The 16,086-nt window shown below is 37.5% G+C and overlaps 1 protein-coding gene across 1 annotated transcript in view; it reads right to left on the bottom strand.

Annotated features, from left to right (window-relative positions):
* Positions 1-2,921: 2,921 nt before the first annotated feature.
* PPARGC1A (PPARG coactivator 1 alpha) overlaps positions 2,922-16,086 on the bottom strand; it is a 99,035-nt gene continuing 85,870 nt past the window's right edge. The window contains exons 11-13 of the mRNA XM_006093273.3: positions 12,533-12,654; positions 12,050-12,201; positions 2,922-6,846 (exon numbers count right to left, since the gene is read on the bottom strand). Of these exons, the coding sequence (XP_006093335.1) occupies positions 6,743-6,846; positions 12,050-12,201; positions 12,533-12,654 (378 nt within the window). The 3' untranslated portion in view covers positions 2,922-6,742. The remainder of the gene's footprint in view (positions 6,847-12,049; positions 12,202-12,532; positions 12,655-16,086) is intronic.

The raw sequence follows: 16,086 nt of genomic DNA, 5'->3' as shown, positions 1-16,086 counted from the left end.
CCACTTCCATTTCATCAATTAGTATTGTTAAAGAGAAGCTTGACTATAGACTTCCTAACAGCAGCAAAAATAAATCCCCTCCAATTAAGTAGTCTAATAAGCTATTTAGGATTTTACCACTTAACATTCTTTCCTTCCCATTTAATTTCGGTTTTCACTTGGATGTCATCTTGTTGAAAATCCATCACAGAAAACTACGTGGAAAAAAAAAGATAATGTTGCTAAGTGCCCCTGATGTTCCCAAACGAGCAGAAGCACAATATTTTTTCTAAATCACCCCAGGGTTTTTTCTCATAATTCAGCTTCTTCCTACTAGAAGTTAATATATGAAAATGGTCAATATGCAAATTCAAATATCACACTAGCTCCTTGCCTTCTGTAAGTGCTATATGCATAAATTTGAAACAATACAATATTTTAAGATCCTTGATTATAATAATGCCTTGGTGTGCATATGTGCATGCATAATTATGCTCATTTAATTTAATCATGAAAATATTATAGTATCATTTGGTTTTCTCCTCTAAAAGTTCCCTGACTCTTTTCAGTTAATTAATTCCACTTTGCCCCTTCTAGAAATCAGCTGATGTTCAGTAATGGTCTTTGAGCTAAAAGGAGCATGGTGAAATTCCTATGTATTAAGAACAAAAGAGGGGTATATGGGAAGGTGGTGACCTCTTGTCCTACATCCTCATCATGGAAACTGGTAGGCTTTTCAGAACCTTGTACTAGAAACACCTGTACTTTATGGTCATTTCTTCCTGCAAGTTTGCAGGGCCCCTGAGAATGTCCCCAGGGGCAGTCACCTGGTTACAACAGAAGCCCTGGAACCCAGCTCATGTGACCCACACATTCCACATGCTCGAGTGGACTGGAGCTTCGGGGACCTTGCAGAATTACTGGAATCACATGGAATATATTTAGGTGAGCAAGAAGGTGGAGGACATTTAACTTAACTAAGCACTAGAAGAACAAATAATGCCACAGGAAGAATATAACGGGCTATTTTGAAAGAAACGATAGAAACACCACTCAAAGGTCACTGCATATTATTCTTCCCCCACCAAGAAAATCCTACTGTGTTTCTCGCAGAAAAACGATGTTCCTTTTCTTGAACATGTTAACAGAGACCAACGAGAAGAAATAGACTGCTTTTTGCCCATCAATAGAATCTATATAGCATCTTTCCCCCCAGGGATTAATTCAGCTTTTGATTAAATCTTTCTGAGATTTAAATCACAATGTTACAAACCTCCAAGGAACTCCTCTATGAGTTGTGACCTTCTTTATTACTCTCTGCTGTTTAATAAAGTACGAAGATTGATTTATAATGGTATATAATGTGTTTGAAAACAAGAAATAGCAACGAGAATTGCAAAATATAAGATTAATATAAAGTTAAAGATTGCAAAAAGTATGCTTCAGTTAAAATATTCTACAATTAATACTGAGTTATGTGTAGCTACTTACACTAGTGTCAAATGAGTATAATAATGTTGTTAGGGCTGTAAATTATTCCCAATGATTAGCTAAATAATGCTACAATGAAGGGAAAACTGGCTACCCTGCAAAAGAGTTTTTGAACCAATATCATGTTGTATGCTTTATACAGACTTAGTTTGGAGGACTTTTGAAATGAAACAAAGTTCTTTAAAAGAAACTATTCATATCCAATGCTCATTTACTTTAGCCAGCTTAATTTTGGTTTTAATAAGTAGTTTGCTATTAGGATCAAGGAGGGAAGTGATTTAAAGTTTGAGGAACATCAAATAAATCCTTTACAACTCATCAGGATGTCCCGGCACTGGACCAGCATCTACATCTGCTGCTTCTTAAAAATCCCTCTTTAGCCTCAAAAGGTTTTAAAGGCTAAAAAGTTAACTCTTTAGAAAGAAAGACTTGCATTATTCTGATGCCCTTGCTTGTTTCAGCCAGAAGATTAAAAATATTTCATAAAATTTAAAGGTCAGTGGAGATAAGCCTATATCTGAGGCTTGTCCACTTCATCTCAGAGTGCTGAGTCCCATGGTTTTAGGTGAGTGTATTATTTGGGGAAGATAATGGCAAGTTTTTATTTTGTACTTTGATAAAATAAGTGGCAAATATGAAACTGGTATCAAGTAGAAGTAGGACCTTGGGGGATATTCCTTGTGTTCCTTAGCAGATATCCATGTACAATGGATAGTTCTACCACATTTCTAATAAAAAAGCATGTTTTTTCTCTAGGAGATGGGGAGGGGGGCAGGGACTGGGGTATGTCTAGCCACTCCTTCCCAATGCAATACTTCTGTTGGGTCTCTCAGTACAAGTTGGTGGGAGTGGGGCCAGCCAGCCATGGGGAATCTGGAGATGAGGCGCCAGAGGGCTAACAGAGCATTCTCTGTCATCTCTACCATTAGGACCACCAATCACCTCCGTGGCACAGTGGATATCCTAACAGAAGCTGTGTGGGCAGCTAACAGCTTGTCCCATATTTAACCCGATGACTTACATATGACCTGGGGGGAGGGGGAGCTGCCTCCCATGATAAGTCTTCAAAAAATATTCATTCCTTCCACATTAGAACTGCTTCCTAAGTTGAATGTTGAGCGGGTTACTCACTAGAGGTGATTGGCTTGTACTTAAAAATACACACTTTCTGGGGGTATGTAGAAAAACAGATCTCGTCTGTGGAATCAAGTCCCACATCACTTCTCATTCAAGGAGTCACCTCTTCTGCCTTTGCCATTCGCAAGGAGACAAGGTAAAATACAGAACGTACACATTACCTTAGAGCGGAAATCCATCCATGAATACGGAAAAGAAGGGAGAAAGGAGGGCGATGCAGAAGGGAAAGAGATTAATAAGGAAGGAGCACTGTGGCCTCAACTGAGGAACATGCCACAAGTGTGGTGCCCATAAATAAGAAAAGCAGAAGTATATTTGAAACATTCGTTTCCCTTTATTAGCTCAGTGAGGCTGATGTGTACTGCACATTTAAAAAAAATCACAGGAATTTTCATACAATGAATAAAACCACAACAATACATGTAGAATTGGCAGGTGGGGAAGAAAAAATAAAGCCCGCAAGGGCTCAACTAATCGCTCACTTTCCCTCTTCAGCATAGTTCAACCAACAGTATTACACTTTCACCTACAAATCTTAAAGTAGCTCCATCAAATCAGCAGTTCACATTATTGAAAATGTCTGTCACATAGGTACAAATTTAGAATCATCACATTATATTACATGGCTATTCTAGGTCATCTATAGATCAGGTCTTAGACTACAATGATTGAAGTTCTCATTACAGCCATCAGAAAAGGACACATAATCATTACCTACTGTAAGCTCACATCTAAAGGCATGAAAAGGTTTCCTTTTTTCAAGTGACCAACCATCATACCCTAATAGTGCAAAGTTCCCTCTCTGCTGCTTTGCATGTCGACAGCCCAGTCGTTGCTCTCTCAGAGTCGTTTAGCAAAAATTGATTTTGTTGCACTGGAAGAGTTATTCTGCTACATCTCTTAAAAAAATCACCCACATTTCTAAAGCACCAGTTCAGTCGCCAAAATTGTAGATGTGGTACTTACCACAGCGTGAAGGCAATGGCCTGCGGTCATCTAGAAACCCAGAGATCTATGCTGAAATTTGCCTCCAGTGGTGATGGGGTGCATGTGTTCATTTGAAAGATCCTCTCCCCCCAAAAAAATTAAAAATAAAAATAAAAGGAATACAGTTTACATTTTGATGGGCTACCCACAGTGTCTGCATAAGATACAAAAGCTCTATTCGGATGGTTTAGTGATTCTCTCTTTGCACTAATTTTAGATGCAATTTGAAGTCCATGGGAAAAAAGAAAAAAACTATGATCTTTATGTGAACAATATTTGTCAGGCCAGAGGGGGAATAAATTAATTCTCAACATGAAATCTGTAATGCTGTCTTTTGATAAGTAAGAAAAGAAACCAAGTATTCTTACTCATGTTAACAATCCAGGGCAAGGAGTAGAATGTATTTAAAACTGGATCACAAAAATTTAAAGGCAAAATAGAGAACGCATCTGGTCCTTGAACACATAATATGATTTACTAAATATTGATTTCTTAAAAATAATTTATTGCTCTTAATAGTCTTTTTTATTATTATTATTCTACAACAGAAGATACTCAGAATTCAGAAAGAAAGACTGTAAACTTCAGTTTGGCGTTCACACAGAGTTTAAAATACTTGCATTTAACCTACAGAACAACAAGAATTAGGCGGATTAAAGATGTGTTACTGTTGTAACGCAGAACCTGTGAACGAGTTTATTTCATAGTATTTTTATTGCTTTCTAGCTACTTAGAAATAAGAAGCCAAAAAATCAAGCAAGCATCTGACAGGACAGACAGTGGATTCACTCAGAACACAATATGCTGGTGATAAATGAATGCAGCCATCAAAATTAGCTGCATTGGCCTGGGGGTGAAATCCATTTTATAAGATCGTGTTGGGTGAGAGAAAGGAAAAGAACGATTAAGAAGTAGGCGTTATCATGTCTTCCAGAAAAGTCATGTCAGCCAAACCTTGATCGAATCTCAATTTAGAAACGTGAATACACACTCCAAACTGTACTGACTTCCATTCCAGGGCTCCACACTCAGATGAAATCCTGATGCTCAAAATGGAGGTTTTTCGGAAGTTTTTTTTTATTAAATTTAGCAGAAGCAATGTCATCAAGAACAACATCATGGTCACATCAGAGGCCATGCTAGTGCAAGCAGAAACACTGCTTCTGCAAAAGCTGAGTTTCCCAAACGAAACACTGAAACTCCACCCTGACAACTGCCATGCATCCTAGGTAGAAAATTTCCACTGGCTTGAGGATTTTCATCATCTCATAATTTATAATAAATAGGCTATCTGCAACCGATAAATATGTCTCTTTAGTAAACAAAGGAATGAGATATCAGTATTTATACAGGATGCATAACTGTAAAAAATACAGATAAATACCATCATCATACTCTGCCAAGGGAAAGAGATACTGGCTTCAGAGATGGTCTTCAGACACACATTGATTATTGTAAAAATCATACTGCAATTATTACCTCAGCATTTTGTATCAAATTAAAATCACAAGAATTAAAATGAAACAGCATTTTAAAAAGATTTTTTGACCTCTAGTTTCAAAACTACTGTTGATAGAGAAAATAAAAACATTTCTTAATGGTTACCCATTGAGACTTTACATAAAATCATGATATCGTCTAGAAAAATTTTAGATGAGAAAATTTTCATTCCCCTAACAAATCCAGTGTATAAAACTTCAAAGAAAAACAAGCAACAAGAAAATGTGGAAAAATATCGCAGAAGTGGTTAATACCTTTAGGGGGCTAGGATATTTCTTGACAAGATGCTTAGATCAAAGCTCACCTAAGAAGGGATGGATACGCGCGAAGCATCATTTTGTTGCTGCACTCAACGGACACACACACTGTCTTTTTTGTTTTTGTTTTGTACAATCAAATATATATAAGCAGTAAGTTCAGCTTCTAAATAGGTTAGTGTACAATAGTTGTTTCACCTCATAATTACATTTGAATATTCTTGATTAAGAAAAATTCAGCAGTTTTGAAAAGAAGGCTGCATTTACAGTGCATAGCTGTAACAAAAAAAGAACATTGTTGTATAGTATGTACACAAAATAAAAATACTCCATTTAACATCTGTAAATACTTAACTACATTGGAGAGTGTAGCAATTACACTATCTGAACACATCGCAGAGAGTTCTACCCAACTCTCATTCTGTAATGTAACACCGCGCCCGCTCCTCAGAAAGAACCATTGGCCAAGCTGCACGATTGGCCATGGACAAGGCTTTTGAAATTTTCAGTGGAAGATCAACATTTTTGGACATTTACATGGGTGTCAGGATAAAGGACGAATGACAGAAACTTCAAAATGTTAGGAAAGTTTAGCATTCCAGTGCCCGCAGTATCCTCTCCCACCCAGATTCCATGGCCAAAGGAAAAAAAAAGAAAGAGAGAGAGAGAGAGAGAGAGAGAGAGAGAGAGAGAGAGAGAAGATATTAGTTCTACGGAACCTGTTGTTTCTTCAGGATTGTCATATAATCATGTTATGAGAGAACACTTGCTTCAAGTTGATTTTGTACTTTCTTAAAAAACAAGAGTACGGAGGCTGATGCCCAGACATCAGCGGCTGTCATTTTAGGGTGGCTTGTGGTTGGTTGGTTGGTTGGTTGGTTTTCTTTCCTTTTGAATTTATTCATTTTTTTCCTTTTGAATAGAATATGAACATTTTGAAGTTCTAGGTTTTACGTGTGTCTTCTTGGAACTGCTGCCATTTGAAATGGTTTGCCCTGGTACACTCTGATCAGGAGCCCCCAGTCCCCACCTGTACATACACACTTCCCCCAAACCAGGCACACATACACACACACACACACACACACACACACACACACACACACACACACACCATCACCGAGAGACTCCAGGGAAAGCGAAGCTGACACCCATGAATAAACATGTGCTTACTGGATATCCATTCTGTCTCTTGCTTCTTCAGCAGCTGTGTTTCATGTAAACCATTGTTGTTGTTGTTCTTGTTGTATTGTTGTTGTTTTGTTTTGTTTTTGTACAGAGTGTAAAGTAGGAGAAGTTCCTAAGTATGACTTGCAACAGTCTGTTAGGGGAGGACGCACTGTCCCGTGAGGTATTCACCGTCCCTCTGTCATCCTCAGGCAGGGAACATGTTACCTGCGCAAGCTTCTCTGAGCTTCTTTCAGTAAACTATCGAAATCCAGAGAGTCATACTTGCTCTTGGTGGAAGCAGGGTCAAAGTCATCTGAGTTTGAATCTGAAAGAAATCCAAGCCAGGTCAGATGCACCCTTTCCTGATGGTCATCAACTCAATCATCCCATTCAAGAAGACCTTATGTAAGAGCAGCTTATCTAATCAATATACTTTAAAAATATGCCAAAATTTATATATATATATATATATATATATATATATATATATATATTAAGGTATGAGCACTCAAAATACTCATCTATTGATGCATTTTAGATTTAAACTCTCCTGGAAAGTAGTCAAAGTAGACTTTTATGGCAACTATTTAAAGGCAACTTATCCAACAATCTTCTTTGGAAATAAGCCCCCGCTCCCCCCCATGGCATGTTAAACAACTCACCTAAGGTTCCTCAACAACTTAGGTGGAGAGACAAGAGTAGAAGCTGGAACTAATTTTCTTATTCAATGAGACTAATTTCATTGAGCAAAAATCCAGTTGAGTTATAGGGAGAGAATCAGAAGTTCACCCACTCCCCATCCTGTTGCTCTCTCTTAAGGTAAGAGAAACATATGACCTGGTCACCTACTACATACCTCTGGGTACCTCAGAAATCACTAGTGGCACAAAATCTCCCAAATTAGAAGGTTCAGGGAAATGTTTCATGTCCAGAGAGCATAGATTCAGTCTCTTTACTAATTAATAGGAGATGGAAAATATGCAGGTGAAAATAAAGCCATGGTTTCTCTTGAATCCTTAAACTATCCCACGTCAGCTTTTGTGCCAAGTCCCACATGATACTTCAAAGAGCCCTTAACAAAATCAATGTGTTTCAGCAATGTTGGATGTAAAGTAAAAAACTGTTAACTATTTCTGATTTTCTCTATTGACATCTCAAAAAAAAGAAGTCAGATATTTTTGCCAGCCTTGCAAATGAGAAAGAATATCTTGGAAATATAATGGAAAACCTCTTGCAAATACTTTCATTCTCTTTGAAAGCACTGATTTTGAAGGGAAAACAATCCTTTCTGGAAAACATTTAACAATCCTACCAAAATATGAACATTTCCATGTTTTACCCAGACCTAGTCCTGAAAATGAAATGCTCAACATGACAGAGGAGTATAAGACTCGATAATGTGGAGGCATGATCACTGACCTCACAAGATGTTGTGCTGAAAGGGTTGGAATCCCTCAAACCCTGCAGCCCCAGACTGATGTTTTAGCCCTCGCTATAATCCACTCTAACCATCTTAGCTTTCGAAAACAAAAATTCCTGCACTTCTTTTTCTCTTTCATTCTCACCACTCCTTGTCTTTACTGAATTTGTGTCAAGCAAGTTTTTTTCAGGTAAGAAAAAGCAAAACAACATTTAGAGTCAGACCCAGACATAAAAGCAAGAACAGAAATGGCAGGTCTTTCCTCACGAACATCTTATATGGTTAATTCTTAAATGATAATGGCTCCCCCCCTTCTCTTCTTAACCAAATGACTAGTTTGCTTGTATTACTAAAACCTCACCAGCAGCTGATGTCCAAATCAAAATCTTGTTTGTAAAAACCAAAGGCAAGAAAGCCCGGCTCATTGCTAGAGATTAGCCTGGAATCAGAGTTCCACTTGCATTGCAGATGAAGGTGAGAGAGGCTGCTGATGACTGCGTGTGTGTGACATTGAGGTCAGCATAGGCCCATCAGGTACACACATATGTATCTTTTCTTGGAGGAAAATTAAAATGTCTTAACTTTGGATTATTCTGCATGAAACCCGGAATTTCAGTGTTTCCATATTTTTATTAGCAAATACTAAAAATATTTTGAAGCAGTGGTTCTCAAGACTTCACTGTGAAATACGCAGGCTGGAATTTACATATATACCCACATATATAAGCATACTACCTCACACGGTAGGCACCCAAAAGTCTTTTTTGTTGCATGAAGACAGAATGTCGTTACATATACTTCCTGAGGCAATGCCATCTATTCCACCTCTTTTTCTACACTAAAGGAAGGCTGCTGCAACACAAGTCAAATATAATACAAAGTTTGATAGAAATAACCCCAAAACCACTCTAATTATTTTTTAAATAAATTGTTACAAATAATGACAGTGTATAAGTAGAAACAAATCACATTACAACTGTATTCCTGGCACCCAGAAAACTGTCGGCACAAAATAGGTACTAAATTTAATATTTGTTAAATTTTACTAAAGTTATGGGTAAAAATATTTGTGTTTGGATCTGGGAATGATTTATCAATAAATGAAAAGGGTTTATGAAAAGTTATGTATATATGCAAAATACATAAAAATTTGTGATGGATATTTTATTTCCTTCATTTTTTTTCTTATGTGTTTAAGTTCTACACCATAACTAATTTTTGATCAAAATTATTATATTTTTTTGTATTGGCCCAATCTTCTCTTCTGGTCAGATAGTTGTAATTTAATTTTTATCCTTCCTCTTTAAGATTTTTCATTGAGGTCTTTCAGAAAGATCCATATTTTTTATAAGACAGTAAATAGAAAGACACACAGATTACAGTCATAGAAACCAGAATTAAATCCTGGCTTCACCATAGTAACCTTGATTGTCTCTTTAAATTCTGAATCTCATTTATAAAACTGGCTCATAAATCGTAACTGGAATCATCATGTTTTGCACTAATATTATTGTAGTGGCCTCAAGAGTATTGAAATAGGGTGGGCAAGCTAACTTAATTTGGGGGAGCAAAAATAAAACACAGAACAAAATTGGTTAAATCTATCTAAAATACTTGGTCACTTTACTCTTGGTAAAATGTGTCTGCCTCACATCATTTTTACTTTACATCTGACACACACGACAGCTCACAATCCCTCTAATGGTCCAGTATATACTTCTGCTCATCACATTCCGTAGCCGTGACCTCACACATTTAACGTGAACTCTTCAGGGGACAAAGACCAGACACATATGAATGTTATTCAGTTCCAAAGCTAGACGCCGGTGCTGATTCTCCCATTTTAAAATAACTTGAAACTTCCAACTTCTCATTACCATCACTTTAAATGATAAACATAGCTACACTTTATTGAGCAACTGCTTTATGCCAGACACTGTTAACAGCTTCACAGACATTAATTTAATCTCCACAGCAGCAATATGAGGTGTGTTACCCGTGAAGAACCAGAAGCCGAGGGAGTTTAATTGTTTGCTTAAGGTCAGAAGGTAAGTCAGGTTTCAAACCCAGCTCTGCAGGATTCCAAAACTCTGCAGGTTCTTTGACTACACCATGTCTGTGCTCACTCAGATAGACTTGCTTCATGCAATTGCTGGGCTTGAGGGAATTGGAAAAACCCATGCTACTACCGTGCACATCAAACACACTTTTCAGAAAATACAGAGCTAGCTTAGCAACGGCAACGTTTCATTGCTGCTGGCGAGGCGGTGAGATAACGAGAGGGGAAGCATTCTTCTTAGAAATATTTCAGGAAGCCTCTAGTTCAATTTGGAAATACCATTCAATCCTCCCTCTCCCAGTGATGAATCGTGATCTAAAGGCCCCTCTAGGTAGCTTATTTTAAACTCTAGATGTTTTGAGAGACTAGAAACACCCTGGCCTTCATCACTGAAGGAAATAAGTCAAATCAACTCAAGACTTCAATCTGTCTTGACTGTTTTTATCAGCCAACATTTGAACAAATGACTTGCCACCGTTTATATTTTCATCCCTAAGCCTCTATCTCTCTAACAGTCAGCTACCTCTCCCCTGCTTCATACTATCTATTTAGCTTTTGAAGTGAATTATAGCATATTCCCCCTGAACAATGCACACTACCTATATCAATTACTCTAGGAAGACATCACTTTGGTGGAAGGGAAAAAAAATCCCAGTATTTGGTATTCATTTCTTTCTTTACACCAAGCCAAAGCAAGTGCAGATAGAAACATAATAAGGCTTAGGAATAGATGTATATGTTAATTTTATATTAGTAGCATAATTGATTTAAAATAAGTATTTCATATGCACAAGACATTTGCCACTTTCCTACCATCATCAAAGAACCTAAAGTCTTACAATACACATATTAGATTAAAAAAATCACATGCAAAAGAACAAAATTAAAATTTGAAAGGAAATTAAGATGTCAATTGTGACATTATTTATAATATTAAAAATTGAATAAATGTTTAACTATAATGGAATACTGAAATATAATGGCATTATTCACTGAACAGAATACTGTGTTGCCACCATTAAAAAGTGTTGATAAATTATTTTTAATCCTGTGAGTACAGTGGAAAATGAACTTATATAATATTAATTGAGATAAGTAGAATTTAAAATATATATATATATATATATAACATGACCTTAACTATAAGAAATTAGACATTCTGAGACAATACTGGAATGTACAACACACACTAAGTCACAGTGGTTATCTCTAGGTGATAGGCTGATAGCTGATTTTCCTATTTTCCTTAACTTAATATTTTCTAAATTTTATCCCTTGACTCTGTACAACTTTTAGAACAAGAAAAAAAATCAACACTTATGGGTACTTCAGTTTCCTTATCTGTAAAATGGGAATGACAATGATAATATCTATCTTCCATGACTGTTCTGGTAATTAAATGAGAAAACGCTTGCAAAGCCCCTGACATAGTGCCTAACATATAGAAGTACTCAAAAATAACATTTTTCTCTTTTTTCTTTTAAAGAGACTATAGTGTGATCTAGCATATAAAATTTTATTTTCTTCTCTCAAGGTGTACTTTGTTGAAAATATTAACATTTCTAAGTCTTTATGATAATAAAAGAGAATAAGACTCTTGCACATTCTGTTCCATAAAACAATGATGGCAATGCTACAGGTTTGGAAAAATGGGTTCAGGGATGGGAACAGAAAACAATGACAGATTATATACATAGACAAAGACACATACAACATAGACACATGCTGACGCACACTGTAGCCACATATACACACAACACATACACACACAAAACACAACATACCACCTCTACACACAAACAGTGCAGAATTTCAGCATCTGGGAAGACAGCACAACAAATTTACTTCTGCCCCTGGTTGCCCAAACCTACACTCCTTGTTTCTGAAACTGTCTCGTGCATTAAAAAATAAATAATAATATAAAATTTCTATTCAAATATCCCCTCTAGTAAAGTAATGGTTCAACCCACTGTGCCTTCGATTTACATTTACTCCCATTTTGAGCTCTACGTTATGGATTCCTCATTCCATGTACAATAAAATCCATACCTAGGTCTGCATAGTTAGACTTGAAAAATTGCTTGCGTCCACAAAAGTACAGCTCGAAGTCAGTTTCATTTGACCTGCGCAAAGTGTATCCGTTTTCAAGAGCAGCAAAAGCATCACAGGTGTAACGGTAGGTAATGAAACCATAGCTGTCTCTGCAATGGACAAAGAGGAGAAGTTCAAAGCTAGTGAGGCAGCATTAGCATATATGACTATAACACTTTCTACTTTGGGAGACTCGCTGGTGCCCACGTCTGAACCACTGCGCCCATTTATCAGTGTGATTGTCCTGTCAAGCTGCTAAATCCTTATTTCTGGGACAGGAAATCTCAACTAGAAAGATTAATAAATAGGGATGAAAGAAAATAAATAAGGTTCTGAACTCAACATGTCATCTGTCAAAGCATCCTCATCCTAGTCATCTTAGGGCCATAATTTTTTACATATGTCAGCTTCTAAACAAGAAATAATCTTGAAGATTCTCACCCATCATCCCGCAGATTTACTGTGCACTCCTCAATTTCACCAAAAACTTCAAAACGGTCCCTCAGTTCTGTCCGTGTTGTGTCAGGTCTGATTTTGCCAACATAAATCACACGGCGTTCTTCCTGGGGGTGGGGGAGGAAAGAGAGACTTGCTAGTTCTGGAGACAGGAAAGAAGTTGGACCTCTAGAAATATTCATAAAGCGACAGTCATGCAGAAGAAGAACCCAAAGAGCATGCCAGTTAAAGCAAAACATACACTAAACTGAATGAAAGGCTATGCTGGAACCAAGTTTTAATTTCCGTTTTGTCAATATCACTCTCTTCCTTTACATACTCTCTTTTTGGAACCCCATTCTCTTCTACTTTTCCTACTCATCTCTGTTCTTCAGTCACATGAATTTTTATTTGTTAGAAAAGAAATATGTGTAATGTGATCATTTTATCACTGAATAACTGAACAATACCTGTTAAATATTTTAACTCCTGTGACTCAATTATTAATCCTCAAAATTGCTAAGAAACTGACCTGGCTCACATAACTATAATTTCTCATTAACTCAGAATTCTAATACGGCGATGTGCAATTTTCCCCTGTTTTATTGAAAAATAACTGACACAAATCACTATTTTATTGAAAAATAACTGACACAAATTTTGACATACTTCAAAAGAGTGATTTCTGAAACTCTAATATACATAAATATTACCAGAGGTGCTTATTAAAAATGTAAACTATTGGGATTTATCCCAGCTATACTAAAAGTATTTGGAAGGTAGGGTTCAATGATCTTCATTTTTAACAAGCACGTCCAAGTGACTCTGACACAGGTGGTCCAGAGACAATAATTTGAAAAATACAGTCTTAAAATGTAGACTATTTTAAGCCTTGAGTCTCCAAAGAATAAAAGTTATAAAAGAGGCTATCAATTTCACTTTGCCAATGAATCTTATTTTAGAACCAGACTAGAAGGGTGTGGCCTAATTTTCTCCAGTAGAGTCAATATCATCATAATCTGAAAGTCATCAGCAATTTATAACCTTCACAAAATGAGAGGAATATGTCATAGCCAGTGGACATATTTCTCAAAAACAAACAAACAAACAAACAAGACAGGAATGCATTTCTTAATGTAAGAAGCAATCTTATAAATCTTGCTCTAAAATGACAGGCCAAAGGCCACAATGTTCCTTAAAACTGAGAGAGGCAAGAAAGTAAGGAGTTAATATAAAAAATGTGCTTACCAACTAGGCTACATGTCTATCAAGGACAAACAAGAATGGAATGAACTTCAGGTTGCTGAGATTTAAGTTAGATGGAAGCAAAGACAGGGAAGCACAGGACCAAGGTACAGATTTTGCTTGCCTAAGAGTTTTCTCTGGATGTACTGAGATATCCTGTCTTGGATGATGTGAAAAGTAATTTAGGCCCAAGGCAAAGAGATGTCCCATGTTATTTACTGAATTTCTTTCTTTTTCATGTGCCCAATATTTAGTGAAGGACCTGCCAAAGACTGAGCACTCAATAAGTGCTTGTGAAATATAACTGAATACCTCAGACCCTGTAATAGATATCATATGAGGTGATCTAATCACTCATGTTTCATCTTCTTTTATCTTATGCAACTCTCCCATTTCTGTTTTCATCAGGAAGTTCCTCTGAGCTTCATACTCAAATAACCAACTATCTACTTGACATCTCAGGTTAGATATCCCCCCGGCACCTCTAGCTGGACCAACATCACCCAAACCAAACCCCCCAGTTCTGCCCTCTTCCCAGGAGTGGGTCTTTCTCCAGTGTTCTTGGATCAGTGAAGTTAACACCATCCAGCCAGTTATTCAGGACAAAAACCTGAGTGCCTTCCTTGATTCTTCCCTCATATCCAATCACTCATTAAGTCCTATTGATTTTTACCTCCTACATCTCTCTCTAGTCCATCTCCTTTATTATATCTCCTGAAACCAAGCTGCCAGCATCTCCTTCTGGACTAGTATGACAGCCTCTTAACTTGGACCCCATGTCTATGTTTACCTTCCTCTAGTCTATTCTTTCACTCAGGCTGAGTAGCCAATTACTGTCTACCTCATTCCCATGGCTTCTCCTAATGTTTAAAGAAAGTCTTAAATCATTAACAGGACCTGCAAGGCCCATATCAGTCTGGACTTGTCATCATCATGGGCTTTACCTCCCTTATTACATTCTTTCCTTTACTCTATTTTCCAGCTACCTTGTGGTTCTATCAGTCCTTAGTATATACTGTGCTGCTTTCTTCCCCAGAGCCTTGGAGCAAGCCATTCCCCTGCTACTTGGAACATCCTTTTTAGAGTGTCTCTTGCTCCCCTCCACCAACATATACATACTGTGTAAAATTACACTGAACCCAATAATCATTTTATTTCTGAGACTTGAAATAAGGTCAGGATTCTTTTGGTTGCTCCAATAGGACACTCTATTTATCCCTTATAGTTATATTAGAGGCCTGGTGCACAAAATCCATGCATGGGGGGGGTCCCTCAGCCCGGCCTGCACCCTCTCCAATCCAGGACCCCTCGGGCGATGTCCGACTGCTGGTTTAGGCCCAATCGCTCGGGCCTAAACTGGCAGTCGAACATCCCTCTTGCAATCTGGGACTGCTGGCTCCTAACCGCTCACCTGCCTGCCTGCCTGATCACCCCTAACCACTCTGCCTGCCAGCCTGATCGCCCCTAACTGCCTCTGCCTCAGCCCTCCGGCACCGAGGCTTTGTCCAGAAGGACGACCGGAAGATATCCGGTTGACCCGGTCAAATTAGCATCTTACCCTTTTATTAGTATAGATGCCCAATTGTAATTGAATGATTAACAGTTTACTCACTGATTAATGTCTATTTCCCCTACAATGAAAGTTTCATGAAAGCAGAGACCATATCTTCCATGTTTTATGGGTACTTGAAATATTTAGTCTCAATGAATATTTGTTGAAAAATCAATCAATCACCAATCAATTAATAATTTTTAACACTCCATACCTTCCATTACATCAAAGATGTCTAAGTGTGTTCTATACTTTATGAAGCAAAGACAATGGAGAAAGAAAGCCAGGTTTGAAGCTTTATCATAGGATAAACCTTACCCAGGTAGCTCAGCTGAGTAAATTAATAAAGGTTTTCACAATTTGTTAGTACAGGTTAAAGTGTAAAAAATGTGGAATAGCTACAAGCTGGTAGGACCTTCACTCTTAAAAATCACTCTGAGAATCAGAGGTGGGGCTTAGCTAAAATAGTTGGCAAAACCCAATTCCCCTGACAGTGGCTATTGAGCCTAAGTAACTGACTGATGATATACAGCAAATAGAGCAGGCTGCCTGATTCACTTCCATGTAGATTGTATGTCTCAATTTAAGGCTGCACCATATTGTTCCATAGCAGCCAGCACATCAGGAGGTCAATAAATATAAATGGATGGTGAGGCCCATCCTGGCGCAGTGCTGTGCACTTGAGCAAGGGATTCATAACATCACATTCCATTCTATTTACGCATCCAGCTCCAGCCAAACAGTCAAATGTGATGGGACTGCT

This window comes from Myotis lucifugus, unplaced genomic scaffold, assembly GCF_000147115.1.
Source record: "Myotis lucifugus unplaced genomic scaffold, Myoluc2.0 scaffold_112, whole genome shotgun sequence".
NCBI lineage: Eukaryota > Metazoa > Chordata > Mammalia > Chiroptera > Vespertilionidae > Myotis > Myotis lucifugus.
This window is presented reverse-complemented; position numbering and strand designations above follow the sequence as displayed.